Genomic DNA, 24,976 nt, shown 5'->3' with positions numbered 1-24,976 from the left:
CCCATGTTTTTTCCTGCCTACAGTGTTTCATCTTTAAATATGGTGGGCAGCAGAACCAATGCACAAAGACCAAAAAAAAACCCCCCCACATTTTCTCGACCAGCTTCTTATCATTGAGTCCTGCACCAACTCGAAAAGTGATTTCTCTATTTGTCTGTGCTCTTGTACATTTTTTAAAGGGATAAACTTTTTCATGAGCCTGTTGTTCAGCAGAGGAGTCTTTACCGTGTCTTGAGTTGGGGCCAGGTCAGAGCTGGGCACCCAATCACCCACACAATGGCTTCCCCAGCTGGAAGAAGAGGTCAGAGCGAGGCCAAGCCTTCCTCTAACCCTGTTGCTCTGTGACAATAGAGATATTCTGCCAGGCTTTGCTTTGTTCTCTCTCACTGTTGAAAGGCTGTTTCAACATCTCTGCTGTTGCTGTCACTCAAATTGTGTAAAGTATGTGCTCTTGTGTAGGGGGTCTGGTCAGTTGGCAGGTTGGGAGTGATGTTTAATCACGTGCATCCTCGACTTGTATACCTCTGTGTGCTCAGAACGAACATCTGTGCTGCAAATGTCCATGATGCTTTACCTGGAATAAAACATTAGCTGTTAGCTTCCTCTTTGGTTACAGTATAACAAATAGATCTTTGTCCAATTAGCAGCTTAGCTATTAGCACAGGCCTGTCACTAATACAGTTTGAAGGCTAAAACATCAATAGAGGCTTTTTCCACTAAGCTGAAGATGAAGCTATAGTGCCTGACTCCTTGTCAGACTTAAACAAGGGCTCACACACTGAGGTGGAAGTAGTTGTGATCACAGAATAACCGGTGAGCTGGGTCAGTACCAGGGGTTGAGCATATTTGCTAATTAATAAGGTCTTGATTCTGGCACTATGTTTGCCTTCCTATATGGGACTGGCAGCTTGAGTTATGGTTGTGTTGCAGGTAGAGGCTTTGTGGGTGTGTGTGTGTGTGTGTGTGTGCGTGTAGATTAGCATTAAGGCTGCTAGTGAACACAGTGCTGTCAAAACCTGCCATACAGGCAACGAGGCAGCACAGTGTGTGTACTGAAAGGCTTTATTTTATCCAAACATAATCTTTATTCTTCAACCTTGTACATTTGAACATAATGCAGCTGCATTAGGTGGTCACTGCTGCTCTCCGCAGCTCAACACACAGATTCCCTCTAGACCTCTTGTGGGTGGTTTCAATTTCTTCCACAGTAATTGATAGGGATCTCTTTACTAATGATCAGCCACAGCCTTTGAGTTTTCAGTACAAATACAATCAGTAGGATATGCCTGGTAGTCTTCTCTGGCTCGGTTTGGCTGCAGGCCAGCCAGCATATGGTTCGGGCGTGTGCAGTGTGGTGTGTGGAACAGTTTTGAATGTCATCCAAAAGAATCAGATTAAATTGTGATTTTTATCAAGTCCTGATCTTTACTTGGATTTCAGTAAAATGCCAAATAATTCACCTGATAGTTTAGCCCACCACATGATATAACAGTTATTAAAAAAAGTTAAAAAAAAAAAAAGAGAAATGCTTCCTTGTGCCACAGCCAAGATCATGTTTGAAGTTAATGAAGTTTGTTTGACATGGATCTTGAGAGATATAGACTTCCATCCACTGCAATACAGACTGTGATGAAAGCTGAGCTACAGCCACTAAACTGCATCTTCAATAACTTTCAATCTGCTATATATGTTTACTTTATTATAACAAAAATCTACTAATACTTTGTAGTGTTTCTTAAGTTAAAGATCATTATATTTTGGTAGAAAAATGTTTGCCTTTATTGATTTTTTTTTTAATGATATATATTTGTTTTAAAAGTGAGTCTAAAGGCCTCCGGTGCATAGTCAGAACATATTTTAGATTTTGTGGGTTTTTCTCTTCACTCAACATTTAAATGTATAGAACTGTGAATCAATTTAAAATGGTCTTCCTCAAAACTGGTTATTTTTCTAATATAATTTCTAAAAATAAAAAATGAATAGCTCATGAACATCTAATTTCTCTAAAAAGTCTAAAATCAGGTCCAGTATCAAAAAAAAAGTTGTATTATCTAGTTCCAGCTGAAGTTTGACAACAAGACTAATTGTTTTCCTTATTTTTTTTTAGCATATTACGATTAATGACAACTTCTATTATAGATGATATAAGGCGCAGCTGCTCTTAGGCATATTCCCCATCCCACCTTCCCGATGTGGACATGCGTCAACAGGATCAGGTTTAAAGCAGAGGGGGCTGCGGGGGTTCAGACGGCCATGTTGGATCCACTTGCTTTTTTGGTCAGTTGTAGAGTGGTCGTCAACTCGACCCAGACTCACTGCCAGCCTCCCTCATTGATATCTGGTTCCCTGACCCCACAATCTCTCCTCAGCAACCCAAACCGCAAGCCCCGCCCACACCAGCTCCCCTGAGGGCCCGACCCAAAACAACGCTTCTATTGTGTCTGCCCCAGACATCGTGCTGTGTAGATGTATGAGTGTGTATCTGTCTCGGTGTGTGTGCATGTTAAGTGGGATATGGTTTCATATGTCAGGCCTAAAGTGGAACCAGAAGCCCGGGTCTTGAACTGGTGTTTTGGAAGTGTGCGTTTGACAAAGAAGCAATTTTGCTCTGAGTATATTGAGGTTCCAGTTGTTTTATTTGATCTAAAAGTAGATATTTTACTATTTTCACAGCCTGCTAGAGTCTTTAGAGTCTCAAACTACACCGATATCTTAGTACTGTAGCTGCCCACTGGGAAAGTACAACAAGCTTTACACACTTTTCACATATAGAAAGATTCCCTGTGAAAAATGTGCCAGGAGACATTAATCTCCATCTCAATATTTTAAACAAACTATCCCAAAGTGAATGTGCCGAAGCTCAAGTATAAGGGTTAAAGCTTCACTTCTTATATAACGAACTGGGCAGAGAATTTGGAAGAAGACTTTCATTCCTTCTTAAAACAAGTGATAGTTGAGAAATAAAATGAGTCAGTAATGAGATCTGCCATCTGTCCAAGTGTCTTGAGTTAGTTAGAGCGGCCTCATCAGGCCTTTTAAACTCCTCACTTTACCTTTGTGGAATTTTTAACTCTGTGTTTCCCTGGTGCACAAACCTCTACCCTGTAACACTCAGGCTGTGGTTGTGTGTGGTTGTTGATACCAGTGCTGTAATGCACGACAGGCCTAACCTCTCGAGCTGCACAGCAGGGATCAGCAGCTGGGCTTTTCTAGTATTAAGCTCACACCTTCAGTAGAAACCTTATCCTTTGTCTAATTCAAGGCGGCAGGATTTCAACTCAGCACCCTCTGAAGCACAGCCACCTTATATCACATAAAGTACTTTACACTGCTGAGAGTGAGTACTTTGTATTTTTAGCATTGGGTGGCCCAGTGGGAATCAAAGTACCACTTAGGCAATGGATATTGGCTCTCTATTAAAATACAGCGATTACATTTTGAATGTATTAAAAGGGAACAGGTCTTAAATTTAATTCCAAGTAAACTTACTGTATACCCAACCATGGTATCTGATAATCCTCAGTATAATGTTGGATCAGTATATTAAATGCTGAAATCTGCATTATAAATGCATCATAATTAATTCATCTGCTCCATCTGTTATTTCAAATAAAACGTAATGTAGCTGGACACTTAGTATTTTTTAGAAGTAGATTCCATACCATCTGAATTTATATGCATAAATGATTTCACCTGATCAAGAGGCTGATTTTGCATCACAGTTTTAGTTTAGGGCTGAATAAAAATGGGATTTTCTTTAGTTTTTCAGAATAACAGATACTTTTATTGTATTCACTTACTCTGATATGGCCTTTTCTACAGGTTGTCTACTACATTTTAAACAGTAACAACCAACACTAAGAGTATTGGTATTTAATTAATTGCTAATGTTAATTGCTAACAAAAATGCATTGCTTCCACCTTCCTCAATATTAATATTTGCTAGTTTTCTTAAATTTCTATGGCAGTAAATTGAATATATTTTCATTGGCTGTTAGCCAAACACAACTAGCTTTGTAGAATGTGTTCTTCTGGCATCTGGGATGGCACGATATGTCTGACATATATAATTTTGGACATTTGTAAAGTTCAGAATTCAGAAAAAAATAATGAAATAATTGTTCATTTAATCCCTTTGGGTGACAAATTTTGCTCAGTTTTGTTTCTCCCCCCAGCTGTTCCTGTTTAATATTTTTATAACACATTCTTAAGTCACGGGACTGGACTGTTGACGCTATTATGATATTTTTGGTCAGGAAATTAAGTTTGTTCTTGTGCTGCACTCTTTATAAATGAACCAGGATTAGAGCATCAGATTAATGTCACATTGAATGCAGCAGTACATACAAAGCTAACATGCGGCTCCTACAGGTGTCACTCTGTAGGTAGAAAAAATGTGTGTGTGTGTGTGTGTGTGCGTGTGTGTGAGGGGGTGATATATGAAAAGAGGGTTAAACTGGACTACTATCTCTCAGAAACCATCTCCCTCCCCCAGCCAGGAGCCCGGCTGCTTTCTCAGGCCATGTTCTGCGACAAGAGAGTCTGGGTGTCATCTGACAGATGAAAATAGTGTGTGTGAAATGGACACCGTGCTAACACGCAGCCAGGCTATCCACTCTGCAGTTTAATGGTTTTACAACACAGAGTGAGCAGTGTTAGGCCATTTAAAGTGTGTGTCTGTGATGTGATGTGATGTGATGTGATGTGATGTGATGTGATGTGTGTGTGTGTGTGTGTGTGTGTGTGTGTGTGTGTGTGTGTGTGTGTGTGTGTGTGTGTGTGTGTGCTGTAAACCCTCCCTGTGCAATTAAATGTCTCAGCAGTGTAGTGGCAATCTTTAATCAGTGTGTGTGGCGTGCATGTATATTCAAGTGTTCTTATATCAGCGTGTGTGTGTGTGTGTGTGTGTGTGTGTGTGTGTGTGTGTGTCTTCTCTCCTCCTGGATGGTCTGTCTCCTCATGTTTGGACATATGTTGAGTTTTATTTCACTGAGACATCAATCTTGCTGGCCAGCTGTTAGGACAGCTGCTCTCTCTGTGCTTCTCCAGCTCTGTTTCTTTCTTTCTCTCCCACTCTGTCTCTCAGTATCTTTCTTTCCGTTTGTTTCTGTTGGTCTGCCTCTCAACGCTGTTGCTTTAATATTGCTGTCTTCTGTCTTTTTTTTCCTCCGTGTGTCTCGTCTGAAATATGTCTGTATTTTTATTCTTACAGTTGCTCTTCACCCCGTTTTCTTTCTTTCCTTCTGATGCTGTGGGGTCTGCAGCTGAAGTCACACAACTGACATAAATTTGGAAGTGCAAAGTATAGCTGTCAGCTTCCATTTATACACATTCAGTGGCAAAGTGAAGACACGAATTGGTTTTTTTCAGCCATGGTGTGTTACACAAACATCAGGCACCCACTAGAATATTGGCTTTTGTTATTTTTAACATTAACTAAATTTTCAGATTAATGTTTTTTTCTCTTTACCTTGGCGTTCAACTGCAGACTCAAGTGTTCCTGAGCTCTGGCACAGTACGCTGAGTGTATGAGTGTGAGGGGGAATGAGTGAAAGACGCACTATGTTTCCATCTGACTGTCAAATAACTTATACGAGAACTTCTGAAATGTCATCAAATACAACAACACGAATTAAACATGCTTCTATAAAGAAAATAAACCGGCTTCTTGAATGTAGACGCACTTCATGTCAGAAGACAAATGGAAAGTTTCTTTCAAGAATAGTTTTTGTTCTTTTGTGTATTTAAATAATGGTCGTATTTCACGCTTTTAGCTGAAGTCACACACAGAAAAAATATATCCTGCTAATGACCACACAACCATAATGCAGACTTGTCTTTTCATGACATGTAAGAAACGATATATATGATGTTTTAAAAAGGTGTGATGGACATGTTCCAGACAGTTTCAGACACTTTACAGCTGCTTGATGACATGGAACCAGAAATTAGGTCTTCTCAAGAAAGTGTAATGTCTTTATACAGTGTGCCATAATAGAACAGCAAAATGGGACAAGTTATTTCAGCTGTTTTGGATATAAAAGTCCAGTATATTTTCTGCACTGTGTTACAATAAGTGACTGACAGTTGCGTCTGCATTAGAATATGTCTGTTCTGTGACTTTCAAAGCCAAAGTCTCTGTAAACATGAATGTAAATAGTGAAGTTAAAGGAATAGTTTGATGCTGAGCCTCCTTGCCTTGTCTTGTGACTTGCCATGTGACTGCTGCTCAGTCCTCGGACACTCTCTGACCTGCTGAAGACTGTCCTTACACATAACTTTCCATGAAACAACAACTTGTCATTTGTATATTTGTGTGAGAATTAACTGAGATGAAATGTTAATTAGGGAGATTTAGAGGTATTGTACGCCGACTTTTTAGAAATGTTTTTGACGCTAAGCTAAGATAAGCTGAACTAAGGATAAGATAAGTTAAGTTAAGCAAAGATCTCATAAGATAAGATAAGATAAGCTTATCAATCCTATTTAATTAACTACTGGCAAGCAAATAATCATAGCCACCAACACCAACAAATACTTCAAATATTTATTCATCTATTAGAAGGATACAGATTATGCAGAAACTTGATAAAACATTCCTCTGTTTAAGTCGGTTCCCCTTCAGGTTCTGGTTATATTTTGGATGAATTTGGCAACTAAAGAAACTCACAGCTCTCTGACTGTTTTTCCTCATGGCAGTGGCAGGACGATGCTCATTGCATCATGGTATTTAGAGCCATAATTCATCCCAAAATAGCATAAAAATACTTAAATATAAATAAAATAAATCTTGTTACCAATAATACCTACATTATCCAGGAGACGCCTGTGTTTCTGTGTTGGGAAACATTGAGGATATTATTAAATTAAGGAGTTTTTACGGAAAGTTTATTCCATGAAAAACTTTTAAATGCATTGAGAGAGAGAGAAAGAAAGAAAGAAAGAAAGAAAAGAGCGAGACTTGCTCTGAGTGGGAGCCTGTGGCATATTGTTTATCTTGGCAGTGGCTGTTTGGGAGTGTTGATCCTTGCCTGTCTCACACACACACTCACACTCATACAGTAAGTTGCCTGTGGCTTATGTAAAACACCCAAAACACTGTCTGTTGGCAGGATGGCGTGGGGACAGGTGATAAAACTATGTTTACCCTAAACACTCGCTGGCTGCTTCAGCACTGATTTACTACGGCTTTTGCTCTTTATCCACTTCTTATCTCCCCCACTTTCATTCTGTCTGTCCTTCATGCAATTTTACTGTTCATTCATCTGTTCTCTCTGTCTCTACTCCCTGTCTTTCCCTGCTGATGTTGAACCATCTGGTTTACGACAAATTAAAAGCTGAGCTGTAGGTTCAGGGTTAGAAAGACTGTCTGTCCGATTTCCTGTAAATCTGATGTTTCTTCTTTGTTGATTGAAAAGCTACTTTTGGTGTCAGCAGTTTGAAAGAATAGGAATAAAACGTCATCAGTGTTAATTTCCACATATCAGTATTTATATGAGTTGGACTTAATTAAGGTTTTTCATGGGCTTTTTTTCCTCCCTAGTATTTTTTCCTCTTCTTTCCCTCTTAATTTTCTCTTTCCTTATCTTTTTCTTCTAATTTCTCTACTTCCTCATTTCTTTCTCATTTCTTCCATCTGATTCATAAAACCACATCTTAGTCGTCTTTATCCTCACCTCACCTTCTACACATCGTTGTCTTTCCCCCTTTTCCACATCTCTCCTGTTTTCTTTCATCTGGCCTTCCTTCTCTCCTCACCCCATTCATCCTCTCTCTCCCGCCTCTTCTTCATCCCATCCATCTTCTACGTTTCTCCTTCACTTGATGGAGGACCGGGTTTTTGGACAGCAAGGAATTTTTATCCACCCTCCAATCTAAACAGCACTTGATCCCCGACTCGGTCGCAGGGACAGTTCACGAGCCATCTAGGGTAAAACATCCTCCTCTCATCTCTCTTTTCTTCTCTTCTTCCTCTTCCCCTCCCCACATTCACCTCACCCATCCCTGATCTGTTTATCGGCATGGGGGGTATAAATTGTGCATTGGAGTACACACACGGTTGACTTATGCAGATGTATCTTAGAGTTACAGGTTGTATTTTCTTCCTTAAGTGCTCCCATAAATTGCATTCCCTAATTTTGTTTAATTCGAGGCCTGCTGAACGAGTGCACATTGGCGTCTTTAGGTCTTGGGATTTGAAAGAGAAGCCTCTCATCTTGATCCCATCCTCCAGCTTTCCCCCCTTTAACAGCAGTAAATATCACCTGCTGAACCAAATGTACACAAATAGATATCCAGTGGAGCCACTTGTCTAATAAATCTATGAAAAATTTGGTGGATTCCATTGTCCTCAGGGTGGGGAAATTGTATTAATCACATTATTTAACTGTGATGTGGGACGTCTGTCTGGAAAAACCCAATTTTTTCCCCAAATATGGGAAATCACCTTCAGAAATTACTGTAGTTTTGAAGTTGCTTCTTTGTCTTTTTTTGTCTCCCATCCTGCCTCTCTCTGTGCTATTGTCCCCCCCCCCCCCCCCCCCCCCCGTTTGTTTACACTGATCCCATGAGATCTGGGCGGCCACATTAGCTTATTTACAACAATCATAATCCAACTGTAAATATGCAAGGTTTTAATGGACTCAATGAGGAAGCTCTGCTCGGCCAGTGGACAGCATCCCATGACCACACAATAAACCCATATGCACAAACTAAACATTAAGCCATTCACAATAGGCCATGTGCCCTTAAGAATGCCTACAGCGCCTTTGTCAGGATAAAGGCAGCCACAAATGAGCTATTGTCTAACTCAACCATTCTAAATCAGGCAAGGCCTCGGGGGCATGTTTTCAGCACCCAAGAATGTCTCCTTTTTGTATGTGCGTGTGTTTTTTTGACGTCCTTGGTGACTAAGTCATCAGCACGGGCCTCTGCGTGACCGTGGCAGCATATGTGGCATGTTACAGGCAAAACCCAGCACACACACACACACATGAACTCAGGTGGTTGAAGTAACTGATGAACAGTTCGCAGTTTGAAATGCAGGCAGGTAGTCAGACAGGTGGTGGATACTTAGTGGTGGGAGACCTTTGTCGATTTTATATTTAAAGATAGATTCCTTGACATATACAATGGGAAATGTCCAGTAAAGTAATGCAGTGCCTCAGCGTTATACTTGGATAAATGTAGTGATGGCTGACAGCATGTATACTTTACTTTGTACATCTATCATGGACAATTACTGCACAAACATGCGCTTGTTCGCACACGTGCAGATATCTAGTCTTTCTGTTTGACCCTCAGCTTTCTCTCTGGTGAAGTATTGAAAAGTTCTCATTGTTTAAGTAAAGTTCACAACAGGACTCCAATTGAACAAATAAGACCTTATGAATCTTATGAGAACACGTGTCTCTGATGTCTATTATCCCGGGGCTATGAGACACATTGTGAGAAAGAGGAGCGCAACAAATAAGATCTCGTCCCAGAACAATGCAGACATTCTCATTTGGTCAGCTGGATGAGCTGCTGCGAGTTTTCTTCTTTTTACTTTTTTTGAGGAGAAGAAAAAGGAGAAAACGATCCCTGGTTTATTGCAACATTTTTAGACATTGGGAACGGGATCTTTCCTGTCTTGTTTCTTTCCCACTGCCTCTTCTTTTTCATTATCCTCCTTTTCCACCTGGTGCGTGTCGCAGTTCAGCTTTACATTCAACAGTTTTGTCTCAGCAGATTGCACATGCAGCAGTTTTTGAACATAAAACATCGTAGTCTTTGTGAGGTTACTTGAAAAGTATATACAAATGTGGATAGTTCTCATTTTACTAACATGGCACATTGTTGATTGTGAAATTCATAGACCTCATTTGACATTAAATGTTGTATGAAATAAATGAGTCAGTAATTATTCTCTGTCTTTTTGTAGAACCGTCTTGCATGGAGAGGCTCCTCTCTAAGGACTGGACGGAGCGCGTTGACTGCCTGAATGCCAACGAACTGCTGGGGGAGGTCAAAGGTAAGAACCAGAGATGAAACAGCCACATCAAGGCCAGCACCCACATGTTCAGCTGCAGTACAACTGAATCTACATTCACGTTTATACTCACAAAGTGCTGGTCAAGATTTTCTGACGGCAGAAAAACTCACTTCTGTGTTATGTATTATATGTGAAGAAAACTTTTCTTGTTTCACAATTAGTGGCACATTTCTGAAGGTGAGGATCTTCTCCTTATACTTTCAGTTTGACCCAGCAATGAGGTCAATGAGCATCATCATCATAAACTGTTCAACAACATTTTCGCAACGCTAAAGTCAAGGTTAAGAAATATCCTGATATATAGTAATTCTTTTCTCCATGTGTATGCTTCCAGCATGTCTCTGTATGTGAAGTGAGTTAACAGTGAACAGGGCTACCTGTCACCACAGAAAGAGCAGTGAGAGCTGCTTTCAACAGTCCACACTGTAATTGTGAGTCTGATTAAAGGGTGTGTATGAGTGGAGAGGCTGCACATGCTCTAATATTGTTTGTCTGCATCAGCAAATAGTGTTTATGAAGCTATAAATCACAACAAGGCAAGTGTCTTCTTAACCTGCCCTGGTATTAAAAAGTGAACATAGCAGCAGTGTCGGGGCCTGATAGGCAAATCTCATGCAGTGGCTGCAGTCGATGTTTGAAAGCAAAAGAGGCAGACATTTTTAATGATCTCACCAAAACCAGCATATTTTCAGTTTTATTCTCTTTAGGACCAATTGTTTATTTTACTTGTTGAAAAGTGGAATAAAATGTCCTCTTTAGAATTCAACCAAGTTTAGGTACAGGTAATTGATGCTGTGGTGTTTTTACACAATAAGTCCTGCACATGCAGTATGACATTAACGCACCACCGCCAAGAAAACATCATGTTTATATTTAGCATTAAAAAGCAAATCTGATTTAAAAAAATCAATCACAAACAAATCTTTTCAATATTCACAGGTAACACCTCATTTCCATTTTCTGTCACTGCATTTCAACACATCCCACAATGGATATAAAAACTAAACTGACATTGTTCAGTATATGTTATCTCCTATGTAGATACACAGGGAAATTAAATGATGTGCTCTCTTCACAAATGTGGGTATTTTGGTGGAAATAATTTGACATCCAAAATAATGAGTTTTATGCAGTAATACCCACTGCCAAGTAAGTGAAAGAAATAAGAAACCGACGTCTCTGATACTATACTATATCTTTGAACACCACTTGGACTGAAGCATCATGATTATGATTTTGTAACCATAAATTTCTAACTTAGTCAGAAACAGAGAATCAGCGTTGCTTCAGTTTTGAATTGTTACAATCCTGTCTTCAGTGATTTAAACCTGTTTATACAGTTTATAAAAGTTATAATGTAACGGTGGTCAGCTGACATTTATGTAGAGAAATGCTTTCAATCCCCTGAGCTGCAGCCAGTTCTGTCTGTGGGTTGTCCAGTTAGTCGCTAAAAGCTGTGCAGTGCTGCTCTTCTCAGTGAGAGAAACCGTTTGTGATCAAGAATTTCCTCTGTGGAAAGTGGAAAAAGGGAACTACAGAGAGCTTTCCACAGCAGAACAGCACCAACATTGACTTTCTCCAGGACAGAGAATACCACTATACTATCTGCATGCACACGCTGAACTAAAAGTATGTGCTTACTTAACACCTTTTGCAGAGCATCAGCAGTACATCTGTTACATGCTTGATCGCTCATTAAGCGGCAGTGTGCCAGGTAAATGCACAAATTAAAATGTTTTGTTAGACTAGTAGGGTCTTGAACTAAAAAGTTAAAGCTTTAGTTCAGATGTTTTATTTTTTTTATTGAAAAGTCATATAATATCCACTCACAGAACATTTTATCTTGAAGTCGGACATTTGATCTAAATCCAGGTCAAGTGCTTGATCACTCACTGATGAGCCTTACAACTGCATTTTCCTGTTGTTGCTCTGTCTTACATGAAGATATAGACTTTAAGATAATAAAAAAAAAAAAAGGCTTCCTTGCCAGTTGTGCTGTCAATTGAAAATGTGAAATCAGATAAAATAAAATTTGCTCTGTTGACCTGTCTCTGAAGCCCCACTAAATATCTCTTAATACTTTTGTAAAGTGAATCTAATAAGTCAATAGTGAGTCCTTTATCCTTTTTATATTAAAACTAATAGCTGCACGTTTCTTTTTAACTTTCCACTCTAAACGAAAAGAAGAAGGTCATTCAGTAATTAACTTACACTTTGTTTGCAATTTGTTTGCAACTTACTGCTGTAAGTTTTATGGACATTTTTTTAACCTGTTCATGAAAAATTGTTTTTTAAAGTCACAATTTTACAGCTAAACTTCTGCCACAGATTTTTGTGTGTGTCTGTGTGTTTTTCCTTTACTGCAGTATTTTTTTACAGCTCACATTTTAAATCTTTCATTTGTTATTTGAAAAAGTTGTCAGGGCTCAGTCTAAATCTTCTCTCATGTTAGATGAAGACCAAGAGTCAAAGACAAAAAAAAAAATCCCACATCCATCCGTTATTTATACCTGCTTATTCCTACTTAGGGTCACAGGGATCTGCTGGAGTCGGTCCCAGGTCTCTTTGGGTGAAAGACAGACATCTCTGTTCATCCAGCTGTGTCTTGACTAAAGAAACTGACTGAATTCAGGCGTTCTAGTCTTTTATTTGATGATGGGTGAAATGAAGCCCAGTCTGGCTGACCTAAATACACAAACGCAACTGTTGCTATGTGTCCCCTCACACAACAACTTGAACCTATTTGTTCACTCAGCTATTTTTAGAGTGAAGAAAACTGATGACGCAAATTCACAAACGCACCTCAACATACTTATAACGTTCGTCATATAGATATACAATAGATACCTATTATTTTTTTACTTAGTCTGGGACGGTTTGTAGCACATACTTTTTAAAATCCTTCTTGCTTCATACTCATCTGGGATCGTGCCCAGAAGAGCTGCACTCTTCAGCTGCAGCCCACTGTGGAACTCTGGCAGGCTGAATGTGGGAACCAGGTGACATTTTAACACTTCAGTTTTGTGATGATTTGCTCACTTTAGTTTCATGACCATGTTGTTGATTGACCAGAGTTAAAGCCATTTATGCTTCTGTTGTTGTGACCAGTCTGCATCATTGTATTGAGCTACTTTAAATATGTTTTTTAATAATGTAGGGGACACTGATATTTTTTATTTCTACATTCATGCTAAAATCCAAATGCGTAAAATTTGTTTTCTGATCATTTGATTGTGTGAGACAATTTTACAAAACATGGTAAAAAAAAAAAAAACAACACATCAGTTAAAATTACACAAATATAACAGAATCATGCATAATTACTGTAGAAGAGGAGCAACTGTAATCCAGCCCTGTGATGGACTGGTGACCTGTCCAGGGTGTACCCCTGCCTTTTACCCAAAGAGAGCTGGGATAGGCTCCAGCAGATCCCTGGGACCCTGGTTAAGGACTAAGGGGGTACAGATGATGGATGGATGGATTAAAAGATGATAGCAAATATGATAAATTCTATACATGAAACAAAAGAAGATATAAAAACATCTGTTAAATTATCATACATTTTTTTCAGGCTACCACAAAATATAAGCAGTGGATGAAAACATCTGCACATTTAACTTCTTTGCAAACTTGTTGACCAAACTGTTCTAATGTGTTTGCAGTAGATATATTCGCATGAGATATCATTATCATCGTCGCTTGGTGAAACTTTTCAACCACAGCCAGTCATGGAGTTTTTGAGATAGTTGGGCTTTCTTAGATTTTCAGGCATTTACATTTTTATATGCAAAGTCACAAAGCTCATAAGAGCAGATGGATGGAAAGTGTCTGATTATACTGTACGATGCAGGAGTTGGCACATCTGGTGGCAATAATTACACTAACATTCAAGAGTCAATTAAATCAGGCATCTTACCCACTGCAAGTTTTATTTTCTTATATAAGCTACTGACTCTGTGGAGAAGTGAACTGCTTGTTTACAATAAACCTGAATGCATGCAGATTGCACTTGATACTGGGTATATCTCCATACTCCACAGCCCTGAGGAGATCATGACACTTGTTTTGACAATATGTAGTGAAGCACGAGTGTCGGTGTTTGTTGTGGCATGACAGTGAGAAGAGGGTTTAGTCATCCAGAGGAATGCTGGGAGTTTGCTGCACAGACGGCTTCATCAAACATGATGGTTTGGCAGAAGCTCAAGGAAGCCTAAGCCATCAACATACTAGTCTGAGGTGTGATCATGTGAGTGTATGATGGTTTTGTGTGTATTTTCACATGTGGTTTTTGTGTTTGATTTTGTATGTTGTGGCATGTGTGTGTCAGAAGGTGTGTTTGTCTGAATGTAAAGTAAACTGGCTGAGACAAGTTGTATGACAACTAAAACAATAATTAACACATAATTAAATAGACTGTTTTACTGAATAACAATGAAAATTGCACATTATTTCCTTACCTTTATGTATAATAACAAAATAACCTGCTAATGATTCACATATTCCCATATACATAAAGTATTTAAGCTAATATTGTATGTAAATACCAACTGACACACAATAAGATATGTAATACTGTCTTCCTCATTTTGATTGTCAGGAAACTTTGCACATTTGGAGCAAAGAGTGAAATGACAAGAAGAAAACAAAAAAAATCAGTGCAATCACAAAACAAATGTAGTAAAATACAAATGGGGAGTTTTACAAAGTTGTTTTAATGTGTGAATTTCAATTTTCAGTAGATTTTACTGCTGCAGCTTGAGATATTAATATACCTTACAGCTATTGAGATCTTGATCTTACACAGCACTAAGTGTTTTGACATCTTGCTCCAGTCCTGGTTCGGAGACAGATCATCCCACTCTTCCAAAGAGAGTGAGAAAACAGTTAATGGCTTCTTGTTTTGGCTGGTGCCCTCAGCAGGTGTCAGGAATAATCCTGATGAATGGAAAACGGAAAATGTCTGAGATGATTATTGGTGCCAGAAGTGTTGAAGGAACGCAGTGCGTTGTGTTTGGAATGCACAACCCGTAATCCACAAAGATGAATCATGGAGCTGTAATCGCAGTTGTTGCAATTACACAATAGGCTTTACTTCATTGTTAGGAATGTAAGGAAACAGGAGGACGTCTGTGTGTGTGTTTTCAGAGCCGACAGGATTATAAAGTATCCATCAGTGTTGCAAGACTAATTTGGCCAAAGAGAATTAGGGAGGGCTGAAGAAGTAAAAAAAAAAAGAAGAGAGAAGCAGGGAGGAGAAGAGTAGTGATAAGATGAGAGGGGAAGAAGGAGGTGATGAAGAGAGAGAAAAAGCAAGGAAATGGGGAAGAGGTAATTGTGAGAGCTGGGTGAGAAAACGGGGGAGGAGAAGAGAAAGAGAAGAGGTGATGAGCAAAGAGGGGAAGGAAAAATAGATCAGCAAAGAAAGAGAACAGAGGTTAAAAATAAAAGGGAGGGGAGGGAAAAGGGGAGAAGGGGAGAAAGCAAAGAAAAGTGGATGTGAAAGAAACAAAGAAATGAAAGAGAAACAAATTAGAAAGGAAGACAAAAAGACAGAAAGGGGGGAAAAGAAAAGGCGAGGAGATATAAGGAAACTAAGAGTAGAGAAGAAGGAAAAAATGAAAGGAGATGAAGGAAGAGAAGAGAAGAGGAGTGGAAAGGAATAAGGAAAGGAGAACAGGGAAAGGAAAAATGGTGACAGATTGAGAAGAAGAGAGAGAATAAAAAAAAGGAATAAACAAGAATAGATAGGAGGAAAAGAGAGCGGGGAGCAGAGGAGGAATCAAGAAACCAGAATAGAGGACATGGAATAAATAAAGATATGAGAGGAGAAATCAAGAGAGTATAGGAGACGAGTGAAAAGGAGGAGAAGAGAAATTGCGAAAGCTGAGATGAGGACAGGAGGAGAGAAAAAACACCGAAAGGAATAAGTAGAGGAGAGGACAGACCATGGGGAGAATCTGTACTCGGAGTAACTGATGGGGCGGTTGTTTGGGGAAAATGGAAAAAAGAAAGAATGAAAGCAGGAAAAAAAAAGAGACAAGAAGAGGAGAATGTTGCCTTTGATACAGGGGTGCTGAGGGGTAATTTCTCTATGTGTGTGTCTGTGTCTGTGTGTGTATGTGTGTGGGGGGGGGGGCAGTCTGGGGTACAATGGGGGCCTGACAGGACTACAATGGAGACTCTGTTAGTATGCAGGTAGTGTTGGGGCCACCCTGAAATCTCCCCACATGGCCTCAGGGCAAGACCTTACACACACACACACACACACACACACACACACACACACACACTTGTACACGCACAAGAGCAAGAACTTCTAAACAAGATAAACTTCAGTATGGATGTGTGTGAGTTCATGATCCACACACACACAAGCAGATACAAACTCTTGCAAACAAGATGAACTGACTTGTGTGTTTGTGCCCATTCACATATAAAGAGAACAGTCACACACGCTGACGACGTCTGATGAGACACATCGCTGGTGAGTGCTGTGCATTTATTAAACAAGACACACACACACACACACACACACACACACACCCTCACACACACACACACACACACACACACACACACAGTAGCTCTGGGGTTAGGAATCATTATGACGACTATACTGTTGCTGGTTTTTCAGCCATAAGCACCAATTCAAACCTAAGTGACTTTTCTTCTTTGTTGTCTGCTGTTTTGTTCATGTAGCATGAAAGTCACTGGTCACTGGATCATTCTCTGGTCACACAGTAATGCAGGTGTACAGCACAAACACACAAAGTTTTGTTTATTATTGTTTGTTGCGACTCCTGCTGTGCTAAATTATTTAACGGAAATGTAATTTCAATACGTGCATTAAGGGTCTGTAGTTCTCCCAGCTGAGTTCTTGTTTCTGTCTTAATTCTTTCAAGTCTTTCCTGTGAAACTATTTTCTCCAAATGGTCGATTTGTTGACATTAGTGTCGAGGCTTTGACTTTAGGTTTGCAAAGGATTTCACCTGCAAATGTCTGTTTCATGCCTGCTAATCTTGCACAGACCCCAGGCTAATTCTCAAGAAAGCGTTTACGTGTTCGTGGGTGGGAAGCTGGTGAGATATCATCTTCTTTGCTGCTCTCGTACTGGTATGTCCTGCGGGGAGGGTGTGGGATCTCAGAGGATAGCGACAACCATCGCCACCTCAGTATCTTGCTGACCCTACCATGTGTCCACCATCCCAGCGGTTCACACATGTTCCTAAAAAGTGAGAAGATCGGAAATAGTCATCAAAAGAACAAAGGCTGAAAAGCACATAGGAAGCTTTAAATGTGACACTGATACTGATCTGACAACAAGTACAGTTATGAAATGTAGTGCACTGCTAAGTACACACTATGATGATCAAAACCTCATAAACTACCAGAGGTCTTGATTGTGAAAGTGATAGCGGTTGTATTTTTCAGACTCATCATAAATTAACAGTGTATCTATTTAGCTGGCCTTGAAATAAAAGGAGCATGCTGGCATCGTTACGACTGCTTTTTGCGATCACTTGAGTGTAGTTCATTTATTGGACAGTGTCTAGAAGGAGTGGAGGTGTTGGCCCTCATTCCCAAGAATGTCTAGATCATAAACCTGACAAAAGCCTGTAACAGCTACTTATTTGCGCAGGTTAAGTCAAACTGATTTTATTGTTCTTGGGAGCAGACACTAAGTGATAAAAACTGATGGCATGTAGAAACAAGACAGATGATAATAAGTAGTAAGATGTAACTACAAGTCAGATGATTCATGGGAAATTGCAAGTGTCTAAAGGGCTTTTTGTTTGTGTTGGCCAAACACAAGTGAACATTTCTTTCTGGTTGATGGAGGCATTTGTGGAAGTCGCTTTGGCATTTGGATTTTGTGTCAATGACAAATTTTTAATGTGCCTCTTTTTTCTGTCATGGCCCTCTGGAAATTGTACCATGAACACCACCATGGAGCGTCACCAAATTTCTTAATGTTGTTTTGTACTTTCAGTGGTTATGTTCGCTTTAGTCTGACCAGGAGCAACAGTGAATTGAACCTTTTAGATATTCCTCCTCATTCATTAGTGTAATTTCCCACGTCCGTTGTCAGCTGACTGTTGCCCTTTTATCAGCATCAGTATGTAACCCTTCCTCCTGTCCTTTTTAGGTACACCAGAGTCTCTGGAGGAGAAGGAGCGCCAGCTTTCTACCATGATCGGTCAGCTGATCAGTCTGAGGGAGCAGCTCCTGGCCGCCCATGATGAGCAGAAAAAGATGGCGGCCTCACAGCTGGAGAAGCAGAGACAACAGATGGAGCTGGCCAGGCAACAGCAGGAGCAGGTAGGGTGGATGCAGAATGATGATTGAGCGTCTGAAGTATTTGAGTATTTGTGTAAAGAAAAGAAAGAAGAGATGGGTGTACTGTACTGCAGAAGCCTTAAAGTAGCTGCATGTGGTTTGAATCGTGTATTTTGTGTGTTTCAATTTTCTGTTCTAGCAAAAATTCTTCAGAGAAAAAAAAAAGCAAATGTTAAATGACCATTGGATTCTGCAGACCAAACTCCTAGATCACCACTGACTAGTGCTTAATAAATTGACCACCAAATAAAATGATTAGATTAGGTTATTAGAATTCTTCAGAATCCCTGTCATTTATAAGGTTTTATTTGGATTAACAGGCCTGAAAAGAAAAACAGCATCATGTAACCGGTTATATTTGTCACATGACCCGTCCAAGTTTAGGAACCTTTGGTATAAATATAAGGGTTAAACTGGGAGTTTGTTTATAACCTGTATGACTGTCAGATCACTCATGCTACTGGTCTAGTGATGTCAATTGCAGTGAAGTTGAAGTATCAGTGCAAGTGGAAGTAATGTCTTTCACAATAAAACTTCCACAATAAGACACAATATTTTTGCGTACAGCTTCAAAGGTTGTAGAAAACGTTACTGGTGTGTCTTTTAAGTGTCAGTGAGAGAAAATAAAAAATAGCGTGTGACAGAGAAAGTGAGTGAGAGTCTGAGTAGAGACGTGTTTAGGTGAGCTGCTCTTTGTTTTTCACTGTTTGCTGACATGTTACTGTAGGTCGGCATACGACAGGCTCTGTTTGGACAAGCCCACACCTCCCATCACAACACATTCCACCTTTCACAGCTCCACAAAGGAACAGGGAAGACGGGGATAGTGAAAAGAAAGACAGATTCCAATATCAGCCAGTCATTTGGCTGTTGAGACTTGATAGGATAATGCCCTACAGACAAACCCTGAGAAATCTGCCTTTAATGAAATATGACATGTGTGCAAATGGGGCGCCGCCTCCCATTCAGCACCCTGTAATTACATTTCAGAATAAATATACTAAATGACTCCTCAAAAAAAAAAAAAAAAAGGCAGTTGCTTTACTTTTCTGGTTCAGAGTAGGCGGGATCAAACACTTGATGTCCTGCCCCTTTGGGCCCTGTAATGTCACGTGACTGGCCAGTACTAGCTCACTAGATGACAATCAAGCCTTTAACGTTTGACTTCAGATGCCGTTTTTTATTAGACAATCTACATCAAAAACAACAACAGAAGAAGAAATACGTATAATCACACCTCTTGGTGAGAAGTGTTGATGGGAGTGTGGGGGCTTCCAGAAACATGCCTGTTGTAAACATGTCAATCTCACAGATTCAGTGTCAGTTAAGAGATGTTATGAGTAAAACAGATATGTAACTCACTGCCACTGTACCTCTTTTCTGTTTCACTGGTCTGTATTCAAGAATCATTGGCAGTGTTCAGCAGCACAGTCCAGGCTCCAGCTTTAAAGAGGAGCATGTTGGTTGGAATCCAGAATTTGTTTTTCCCTCAATAACAAGCTGTTTGTTACAGATCTGCAGGATTTATCAAATAATTAAAAAGTAATTATTGGTTTATAAAAAAATTTAATGGGGGCATATTGGTTCAGTGTGCATGCACCCTTTCATTGAAAAATCTGATGTTCACCCAGGTTGTAAGGCAGATTTTCTTTTTTAAATAAGCAACAATAAACACAAAAATAAAAAAAATGGATAATGAGCCTCAGTCATTATGTCAGAATGATACAATGCATGTTATTAACCATCATTTTCTGTGTGTGTGTGTGTGCAGATCGCCAGACAACAGCAGCAGCTCCTGCAGCAGCAGCACAAGATCAACATTCTCCAGCAACAGATCCAGGTTAGTACACAGTGTGCAAACACACACACACACACAAACACACACTTCTTTCATTTAGCCCTCACATTTTGGAGTGGACCCTCTGAAGACTCACCTCATTTTTTCCCCCATCATCTCTTTGTGATGTCCATCTCTGTAAGGCTGCTGTTAATTCCTCGTCTTTTGTCCTTCGTCTGGATGATCTAAGTGTCTATTTTTCTCCAGGCTCATTGTTACTGAGCCTTGTGTGATTGGAAACAGGACCTTTCTCTCTTACACTTTGTCTGGTATCAAAAGACACCACACTTAGACCACAACAGTGTTGCATTCATACAAAGACATGCAGATACACACACACAACAACACACAACGGTGACCCAGTAATTGCCCTGGTTATAGCTGGATCATTTACCGTTGCATTGATCCCTCAGCAATCAATATCCCAGCATGCCCTGGGTTTCCTCCTACGCTTTCTCTGTCTCTGTTTGTCCATTTATCAACATGTGCTTCCTCTCTTCTCTCCAACGTTCACTTTTGTCTCCGTCTGTTTCAATCAGATGCTTTGTTTTGCTTTTACCTACACTCTCTCCTCTCAGCTCTGCAGTTTATCGTTTTTATTTATCGTTTTTGCAGCTTTCATAAATCAAACCCTTTACAATGAAAAGGGAAAAGCGTGCTTCACAAAATAATGAATATGACATATCTCGCCTAGTGACAGATGCATGTAGATAAGAAAAGGTTACTCGCTGTTTTATTTATCTGTGATTCTCTTTTTTAAATTTCGTTTTTTTTGCCTCTCTCATTATTATATCTGTTTCACTGAGCCACCTGATGTAGGGAAATTCATGATGCGTGCACTGTATATACATACAGACCAGCCAAGAAATTACCACCTGCTGTGAACCAAATGCTGGTAAATTTGCGCATTGTAGCCATGTGGGAAGTTAGCCAACTTGTGTTTCATTAGTTTATTTTTTAAGGGGTTAGACTGGTGCTGAATTAAATCAACTTGTGAGATAATTTGAATCCACTTGCCACTGTGACCAGTCTCACTCCGTGCCACGTTTACCCCCCACTGGTCCCGAGCTTTGGATCCCCCTGTGCTCTGGAGCTGTGATGTAGTTAACAAGGGCTTATTTTTCTCCTCTCTGTTTTTTTACAAGACCCCACCCTTGGATCTTAATAAAGCTTGTATCGGACTTCATTAGCCCTCTGAGGCCCAGGGGAGTGTAAGACCATAAAATCCAGCTCCTACGTGGATCCTCTTGCACATTGTGTAACACAGATACTGTGTCATGTTGGGTTTTAAGGTGAAGGGATGTTCAGAAAATAGAGCAGCATGTTACTATGTAAAGCTTCACAAACATCTGCAGTAAATTCAGGTGAAACATATTTCACAGTGTCTCATCTTTCATACATTATTTATTATTGTTGAATTGAATTCAAATTGCTTCGATCTGCCGTTTGCTAAATGTGCAGAAATGAATGTACAAAAGCAACTGATACAAAGAATTTGTTTTCACTGAAAATTTGTTAAACATTATAAGCATCACAGCTGGGTGTGTGTCAACTTTGTGTTATTTTAAAAACAATAGCATTTCTTGGCCAACAAACCCAGCTTAGTAAGGAGCATATGGTCTATTTACTGTACAGAGGTTTAGAATTATTATGGCTAAGCTCCAGGGCTTAGTCACCGGGGTATGGGCTGTTTACACTGTGTCGGATGTGTGTTGGCCTTAAACTCACAGGCAGCGCTGCACCGGTCTGTTTCCACTTATCAAATCCAGACCTGAGCTCCTCTCAGGCCAATACTCCAAGGAGCTGACCAAATGCTACTGTTTGTGCTGAAAAGAATAGGCCTCAGTGTGGTGAAGCCACTTTTTATAAGTGCTCGTTGTTGTTCATATCTTAATTTGAAACACTAAATGTTGTCCAGATGGAAAAAATAAGAAACCATTACAAAGATTTTGCTAGAAAAGTGGAATATCTGTGATTCCCTGATGTGCAGTATTTGGTATACACGTGATATATGTTGCGTCATCGTAGAAAAATAACCTTAAGCAATCTTCAGAGATTAATTAGCATTTTATGACACATTATCATAAATTTTGAAACTTTTATAGATCAGCATTAATATATGAGAAACAGAGTCTTATCTGTATCTGATTTATGACCAGAAACAATGAAGAGCCAGTGGGGAGCTATTATCAGCCCTTTTTTCCATTTCTTCCTCTTGTTGTTCCTCTTTTCCTTTCTGTCTGCCGATGGTTTCAGTGTGTTTGTCGGCGAGTGTAGTGCAGTGGGGAGGTGGGAGGGGGCACAGTTCAAAGTGACCCAGGTTTCCTGTCATGTGGTTTTAAATGGTGTGGAGAGCCAGCGGGGGATGCCCACAGGTTAAAGAAACGCTTCCGAAGGCCCCATCCTGATAGATACGATTACACACACATACACACACGTGGACACAAAAAACGCGAGGAAACAGCAGATACTCAAACATAAAATAGGCTCACATGCACTTACACATAAACAATATTATGGACATCTGATTTTAACTAAAAGTAGAGACAGTTTACATTCATGCTTAAATGTGCATATGTGGACAGTTTATATATATCCCTCTGACACATGCATGTCACAAAAAGCGTATATGCTCATACACATATGCACACAAACGCACATATAGACACACACTCATAAGTACACACACAGTGGTGGTGGGCCCTTTGTGTGCCGTAGGCAGAGCGGCCCAGCCCAGCCTGGTGGCTGACAGGCATGTGTCTTTGTTAAGTCAGTTCCTATAATGGTTCTCATATGTGGCCCATTTCCTTCAGGCCCACAAAGGCACAGGCCCTAACCGCACCGCCTGGGCCCTAGCTAACAGGCTAATTAATGACTGCAAAGCCACACTCCTCCTCTTCCCTCTTTCTGTTCTTCATTTATAACTCGTCTGTCTCCTCCTTCGCTTGCCCTCCTCTTCTTTCCTCTTTGACTTCTTCTCCCCCAAGTGTTGTTTTCTTATTGTTGTTACTTTTCAGTTTTGTTTTGTTGTGTTATTTACTTCTCTGGATGATGTCCGACAGTCTCCTTCATAATTACAATATGCTGCCCCCTGTCGAAACACCAGTAACTGACTCTTTTTGTTTTTGTTGTTTACGTTGTGACTAATTAAAGTAAAATTATGGCTTTGACCAACATTCATAATCTGAGCTTTTGACACAGAACTGGCAGTGTATGACAGCTAAATGAGTTGCAAATGTAGTCTTTAATAGTCAAGAAAAATCATACTTTTATTTATGACTCTTGATAGATTCAAACTGCCAAAACCATCTGCCTATAAACGACTTTGTCTTCCGTCTTTCATCACTTTAGTCTGAATTAAAGCCAGAAGCTTTCCTCTTGTCAATAACACACTGACGTTAGGTGAGGGACTGAATAATAGGGGTTGCTAAACTTCTGTTAAGAGAAAACAGGCACAAACACAATAATCACTCACATATACACACTCGCACGCATGCATAGGAACTAATGGAGCAGACAAATGGCTGTAAGACAGGCAGCTCCTACGTCAGCACATACAGCTTCAAACACAATGACTCGGAAAGCCATGGAAGGCCCATAACGTCGATTGGACTCAGCAGCTATGGAGAATGGCTAACTCTTGACTTTACAATGGCCCTCGCTCCACTGTATTAACCTGTGTGTTAACCTATAGAAAAATGCTGCGAGCATACAGTAGCGCTGTGTGCTTCAATTAAGATCGCCTCTAGTGTCTTCGGCGTGCTCACATGGGTGCAGTAAGATGGTGAATTAAGCAATGCAATTATTTGCAAGTATATTGTGTTCTTAAAGCTGCATTAAGCAAATTCTGACCACTAGAGGCCAGAGAGACTCTAAAACAAAACAAAACAAAAGACAAACTCAGCTGTGATATAACATTTACTTATCCACTTGCTATGGCTTAAATGTTAGCAGCTGATTGCTACTCAAACATTTAGCAGCCATGGAGCAACATATTGGTGTCATGAGCCCTGTAAATCTAATATTTACTTGTGTCTCAGCAGCTGTTTGGTCCCCAAACGCCGAGAGAAAGTGCCTTTAGTAGGCACTTAACTTTATTTTAGTGTTTTGAGCTAAAAAGATAGAAGAATTGGGGAATTTAAGTTTGTATGGAAACAGCTGCCTTCAGTTTTATAAGTCAGATTCAATTGTTCAGCCCAAAGTGTATGAAAAGTGGAGAGCAAACAGGAGTCAAAAGTGGCAAGAGAGTGGCTAAAACCAGATACAGCTGTTGCAGAGCTTCACAGCTGGTTAACTCTCAGTTAAGTTGGCAGCACCAGTATCATTTCCACACTGTCACCTTAATGGATGGTCTTCATGAATATTTTTACACAGTTTTTCATTTTGTTGCTTAAAATAAAAGTCAGATTAGAGTCAGAAATGCCAACTACAAACATTTAGTTAGGGTTTGCTGATGTAGGGTTTGGGTGACGTATGCTTCTAGTAATGGGGAGAACTTATCAGGGTATCTCAAATGTCTAGGTAATATGTGGTCAGACATGTTGCTGGTACCATAATTGCATTTAGCAATTGTCTTTGTCATTTTGTAGCTACAGTAAATGAACCAGTGTCTTGTGAATTAGCTATAGAAGGTAACAAAGCATAATTTACCCGAATGAATTTGACGATTGTTCCCTGAAGTGGAGCGATGGACAAAATCAAGGAACGCACTCATTCAGATCCATGTGTGCATACCTGCCAACTGCACAACCAGACGACTGCATTACCTT

The 24,976-nt window shown here is 39.9% G+C and overlaps 1 protein-coding gene across 5 annotated transcripts in view; it reads left to right on the top strand.

Moving 5' to 3' along the window:
- The window catches only part of LOC113132476 (transcription factor SOX-6-like), a 96,458-nt gene that overhangs the window by 40,985 nt on the left and 30,497 nt on the right, over positions 1-24,976 (top strand). For all 5 annotated transcript variants that reach the window (XM_026310565.2, XM_026310567.2, XM_026310562.2 and 2 more), the window contains 3 exons: positions 9,923-10,012; positions 18,180-18,352; positions 20,142-20,210. In XM_026310565.2, the coding sequence (XP_026166350.1) occupies positions 9,923-10,012; positions 18,180-18,352; positions 20,142-20,210 (332 nt within the window). The remainder of the gene's footprint in view (positions 1-9,922; positions 10,013-18,179; positions 18,353-20,141; positions 20,211-24,976) is intronic.

The sequence above is a fragment of the Mastacembelus armatus genome, chromosome 6 (assembly GCF_900324485.2).
Source record: "Mastacembelus armatus chromosome 6, fMasArm1.2, whole genome shotgun sequence".
Classification (NCBI taxonomy): domain Eukaryota; kingdom Metazoa; phylum Chordata; class Actinopteri; order Synbranchiformes; family Mastacembelidae; genus Mastacembelus; species Mastacembelus armatus.
This window is presented reverse-complemented; position numbering and strand designations above follow the sequence as displayed.